The following is a 6,000-nucleotide window of genomic DNA, read 5'->3' on the forward strand; positions in this document are numbered from 1 at the left end:
TGATGCTGTGGTTTTATTTCTCTGTGACGTGGTAGTGACCCTCTGGTCTTTGCTTGTCTGTCTTCTCTCCAAGCATCGTCTGTGCTGTGTGGGTTTGCTTTTGTTACTGCGCCTGAGTACAGCTTTGTGCCCCCCTCCACTGCTCCCTTCTGGTCAGGTAGCTATGGCACTGCTTTCTTTTCCTCCTGCATGTCCCTCACTCTCTGTACAAAGCAGCCAAGTGTCTGATTAGCAATGAATAAATGGCTTATGATGATGTGATAGACAGCCACCATAATGAATCAGAATTGAAAGGTTTATTTATTGGGTATAGTGGAAACAGACATTTCAACATCGGCGGAATGCATCCCAGTTGTAAACCTATTGTCTATCTTCTGGGGAAAAAAACAACCCCTTTCCAATTCCCTGCCGATCCAGCGCAGATACTGTGGCAGTGCCTCCAGTCTTTGATTACTTTGACAGCTCATGACTGCAGCAGCCAATAGGTGCCCTCAGAAGTCACATACCATACTATTGGCTTCATGGCTTCCAATGAGCAACGATGCCAGTAGATGGGCCTGTGACTTCCTACAAGCAGACAGCAGGTAACCCCTGCAGCATCAGTGGCCTCTCCAAAGAATGGCAGGGACCACTACAGCATCTGCGTTGGATCGGCAGAGGATCAGAGAGATATTGGCCAATAGGAAGTTTTAAAACGCCCTACAAACACTGTATTTTAGTAGTATAGTTTTAAGACCGTGTCATTGTTTTTTTTTCCCTTGGCATTTTTCTTTTTAATCGCCGCATATTCTGGACGTGATGTTTTTTCAGATGTTTTCCCATAGACTTCTATATAGGAAAAAAGTTGAGAAAATACAAGCAACTCATTGTGTGATTAAATAATGCCACCCCAAAAAAAGCCTGAACTCCATGGAAGCACCCAGGCTTTGTATGAAACTTTACATTGTCTTGACAAGTCCAAATAAGACGAAGTGAATATTTTGGGGAGAGGATAAATAGTCACTGTGGTAAATACGGATTTATACCACCTGACATAATAATTAAAATGACTGCTATCACATTATTGGGGGAGCTATAAAAAATATCAGTGGCAGGCATCTGATGTCTCTCCATATTGATGCACTATATTAATTACTAAAGCAGATGACTGGGTTTTTTGGGTGAGACTTTTGTAATATTTTATTTTATATTTTTATAAAAATAAGAGGCATTTGCTAATAAAATCTAGGAATGCAAGGGAAGCAGCAAGGAATCCCATAATCTCTTTACTCAAAATCATCAGCTATCTCACTGTTTAGGGAATTTCTATTTAAGTAGATCACTTATATGTTGACTCACAGACAGCCTGGATTAGAACAAACGAGCAATGAAGCAGTGACAAGATCACCGACCTAATCATCACTCTTAGCAACTCTGAAAATTGTGTCCCTGAGCATGCTGTGTATCTGACCACCGCCTGACAACAGTCCTGACTGTCAGAAATCTGGAAACTTGGAATGACACATCTTATGAAAGACAATTTTGAGAAGACATACAATTGGCTTAGAGACTCAATAAAAGGAACATTTTAGGCCAGGGGTATGCAACCTTCGGCACCCCAACTGTTGTCAAACTACAATTCCCAGCATGCTCTATACATTCCCATGGGAGTTCTGAGAAGAGCAGATCAAGTATGCATGCTGGAAGTTGTGTGTTCACAAGGACTGGAGTGCCGTAGGTTGCAGACCCCTGCCCTAGGCAAACCTAATACACTGTGGTATTCCTTGAGGGGGCAGTGAATGACTGTCTCCATCCTTGAAGTAATAAAATATTTGATAATGTATCCCTTTTAAATAAAGTTGGGGAACCCTTCTAAAGTCTATGGGTGCCTTTAGGGACATTTTTTTTTATTTATTATTGCATTTTACTCATTTAAAATCTTTTATTTTCAACTGGTATTTTCAACAGTTTTTCAAATTTTCAACAGTTTTTGCTCTACCGCTTTCAGTTTCTGTGTAAATGCAGACTAGCACGCTTACCCCTCACAGTGAATCCCTTCATAGAACTGCTCTGACAGCTCACTATGTAGCCCTTATCTCTGAACGCCTGACAGTTCGCAGCTAAAGTCTTATCAATTTGATTTGAATTGAGCTTAAATGAGTGTTTACGAGCTGTCAGGGGTTCAGAGATAAGGGCTGCAGTCTGAGCCGTCCCTCTGAAGGAAAGCCTGCTAGTCTGCAATATGCACAGAAACTGAAAAAAAAACACAATGTTTTATAAAGACCATTTTTTTTTGTTTTTTTAAAATGATGTTTAGCCCAACATGAGTAGAATGCAATAATTAAAAAATACCACCAGAAGTGTCTATAGCCTTTGAGAAGGCTTATCAACATTATTGCGTATGTTTTGTGCACTGTTCATCATGCATACGAATGTGGCAGATGCACCAAAACCATGTTCTCCAAGGAGAGGGCAAAATGCCTTGGGCATATTGTACTCCCCTGAACAGGTAGCAGCTTCTAATATAGACATGTAGAAAAATGTTTTGGGTCATGCAAAATGTCCAGTAGCATGACCAGGGTCAAGACATGAGGTGCATAATGTCCTGGATACAAATCAAATCTAGCAATGAATGATAGGTGCCTATACAATTACTGAGCAGGGATATGGGAATGATCAGAGGCTATAGAAATAGGTGGAATTACAATGTACCATTGTCTTTATAATAAAGTCTTCCAAGTACCCAGATCTCTGACATGCTATTGAAATAGCCACTCAAAAGTGAAACATTGTCTAATATATCAGGATGTTCCTCAGTCCACAGTATGCTAGTATATTAACAGACCAGCTATATAGCACTGTCACAGTAATATTCTAGTTCTGTATTCATCAAAACTTCATTGAGTAGTTAGGCCTATTATTGGATTGTGTTCTGCACATCAAAAATCCAGTGTAAACTTTAGATAATATATTAACCATTTCTCTCACGATCCATCAAGTCACAGATTAATCCAATTTCTTTGTAACCGCTTTTCTCCCCCATTCCATTCATTTTGTGTGAGGTTGCATTTTTACCCATTGTGACTTATGTTTCAATCATTCTTTCAGTCTTGAGTCCCAGAGTTCTAGGTATTGCCGTTGCACGGTACGATTTCTGTGCCAGAGACATGAGGGAGCTGTCCCTATTCAAAGGCGATGTGGTAAAGATCTATTCCAAGTCTGGGACCAATGGCTGGTGGAGAGGAGAAGTGAATGGCAAGGTAAAAAAAAATACATGCACTATGGTGGAAGGGGCAGTGGGATATCATTATAAGAAGAACACTTAGGATATGTTCAGATATGTTGAATTTTCAGTGTAGATCCCGCTCCGTAAAATCTTAATCAATTAACAGTATAGTGCAGGTAAATGGGGGTTTCAAAACCACATCCATATGTAGCAGATTCAGTCTGGCATTCAGAGCATGCTTGGGATTTTCAAACTTGCTACTGATTATTGTGTGGAAAAACTTTCTACGGTGGATTTCACCCTTCTCACTACGTTTTTCCACCACATTCGAACATACACTTAAAAGGGTTTTCTGAGATGTTAATACTAACCTATACTCTGGATAGTTCATCAGTATATGGGGGTCTGACACCCGGGATCCCCGACGATCAGCTGTTTGAGAAGGCACCGGCACTCCTGTGAGCACCACGGTCTTCTCCGTGCTTACCAAGCACAGCGCTGTACATTGTATAGAGGCTGTGCTTGGTATCACTTCTATGGGGCTGAGCTACGTGTAGGCCATGTGACGATGAATGTGTCGTCACTGGCCTAGAGAAAGCAGTGAGAGGGCAGCAGCACTACTCAGGGAAGGGGGGCAATGCTGCCTTCTCGAACAGCTAATCTGGATGGTCCTAGTGTCGAACCTCCACCAATCAGATATCCAGAGGATAGGTCGGCGGAAAATCCACAGTGGATTCTGGAGCATTAAAATCTGCACTTCTCGTTGGTCCAAAAAAACATTGCATCACTGTTCTACACTTTGTTTCTTTACTCTTTGAAAGAGTAAGCTAGAAACCTGTTATAATTTGTGTGTTGGTGGTAGGAGCAGTGGAACATTTTTATCGGTTTTTCTTTTCTCATACAGGTTGGCTGGTTTCCATCCACATATGTAGAAGAAGATGAATGACATTAATTATTTTCATTGGAAATTTTTCTCAAGGTTGCAAACTTCAGCTTAACCACCCCCAAAGCTTGGAGCAATTGCACAATTCTCCACTGTCTCAGTACTGATCGTGTAACTAATAGGCATGCCCAGGAGGTGAGAATCATGTGCATTCGGGATGTTCCATACCATTGCAGGCTACGAAGGGTCGCAGAATGAAATAGACTTGGTGTACCAGTGTGTGAGATCCAGAAAAGTCTACAACTGAGCCCATATCCTAATATGCAAGACAAAAGATTATACCTGTGCTAACTAGTAAGGTGTTTTCAAGACTCACACATACAGTGCCTATCAATATCGTCAACCCAACAGACTTTCTCATGTTTTTTATTTATGGAGTTTATGTGGGATTTAATTAGATGATTTAAAATGAGAGTGAAAAATAAATGTTAACTATTGTTGTTAAATGCAAATATCAGAATGTGTAACTGATCACCCTTACAATGCTCATCAGAGACACCTTTGGGCACCAAAAACATGGGGGAGATGATCAAACTGGTGTAAAGTAGAACTGGCTTAGTTGCCCATAGCAACCAATCAGATTTCACCTTTCATTTTCCAAAGGAGCTGTGAAAAATGAAATAAGGAATCTGATTGGTTGCTATAGGCAACTAAGTCAGTTCTACTTTACACCAGTTTGATAAATCTCCCCCATAGCCTTCATTTATCTCAACACATTACGGCATTACAGAGATTACCCATTTGTTCCCAAAATTCTTCAAGCTCTCATAGTTCATGTGAGCTTTGAACATCCACAGGTTCTCTGTGACGTGAACGTTGTCTTTAAAACATCCCCTCTGTTCACATAAGAACCTCTGCTGCAGATTCCGTCACTTTCCCAGGAGAAATAGAACTGTGTGCAACACAATGGGGGCCATTTATCAATAATGTTGGAATTTGTGCCCAAATCAAAAGTGGTGATTTGTTTCACCTCATATAGCAAAAGGCACATGCCACTTTTAAAACTTGACTTTTTAAAATATAAATTTGATTATCTGCCTATTTCTCACGATTTTTGACACTTTAACACCAATAGAACTAAAATCTGACTTTTTTTAACCGAAATGCGCCGTTTCAGCCAACCCTGTCGGACCACACTTGTAACTTTTGAAACATATTTGTGACTTTTGAAGCATATTTGCGACATTTCCAGTGGTAAATTGCGACTTTGGTCTCAGATTCCGGGACGTTTACTGACAGAACGCTGCTGTTTAGCTCCTTTATATTAGATAAAAATAAACACATCCTGTTACTTACCTGTCACTTGTTCCCATGACGAGTTGGTTTTTCTTTTCATAAATGCGACTTTTTGACAAAAAGTTACATCTTTATGCCATAAATGCAACTTTTTGCACAAAACACCACCACATAAGCTGGCTTAATTGTCTGCAACAACGTGAGCCATTTCTGTCGATAAGAGGATGATAACTGATGCGTGAAATGCGTAAATTTGATATTGCCGCCCAGTTTCACATTTATAACTCATTTCTAGCATGATGCATTCTTTATGGTAAAAATTCTGGAGAAAACAATTAATATATTTGGCACAAATCAAACGCCATTCTTTTTGGCGCGTTTTTATGCCATAATTCTGGCACAACATACTCAGTAAATGTCCCCCATTGTTTTCCCCCAGCTGAACCCAACTGAGCCTATTACAAGCTATTGGACTGCATTGAGCATTGCCGATGTCTGCCATGCATCTGATCCTCCACTGGGTCGTGGTTTCCTTTTGTAAACAAAACTGTTGGGTAGATTTGAACAAATCTTGTTCTTTTTCTCCAAAATTACAGCTGACTTGCAGACTGCAGCA

General features: G+C 40.3%; 1 protein-coding gene across 1 annotated transcript in view; it reads left to right on the top strand.

The window, feature by feature from the left end:
• VAV3 (vav guanine nucleotide exchange factor 3) overlaps window positions 1-5,373 on the top strand; it is a 259,355-nt gene extending 253,982 nt beyond the window's left edge. Inside the window, exons 26-27 of the mRNA XM_040408568.1 lie at window positions 3,088-3,239; window positions 4,110-5,373. Of these exons, the coding sequence (XP_040264502.1) occupies window positions 3,088-3,239; window positions 4,110-4,151 (194 nt within the window). The 3' untranslated portion in view covers window positions 4,152-5,373. The remainder of the gene's footprint in view (window positions 1-3,087; window positions 3,240-4,109) is intronic.
• The last annotated feature ends 627 nt before the right edge of the window (window positions 5,374-6,000 follow it).

Source organism: Bufo bufo, chromosome 9, assembly GCF_905171765.1.
Source record: "Bufo bufo chromosome 9, aBufBuf1.1, whole genome shotgun sequence".
In the NCBI taxonomy this organism is placed as follows: Eukaryota; Metazoa; Chordata; class Amphibia; order Anura; family Bufonidae; genus Bufo; species Bufo bufo.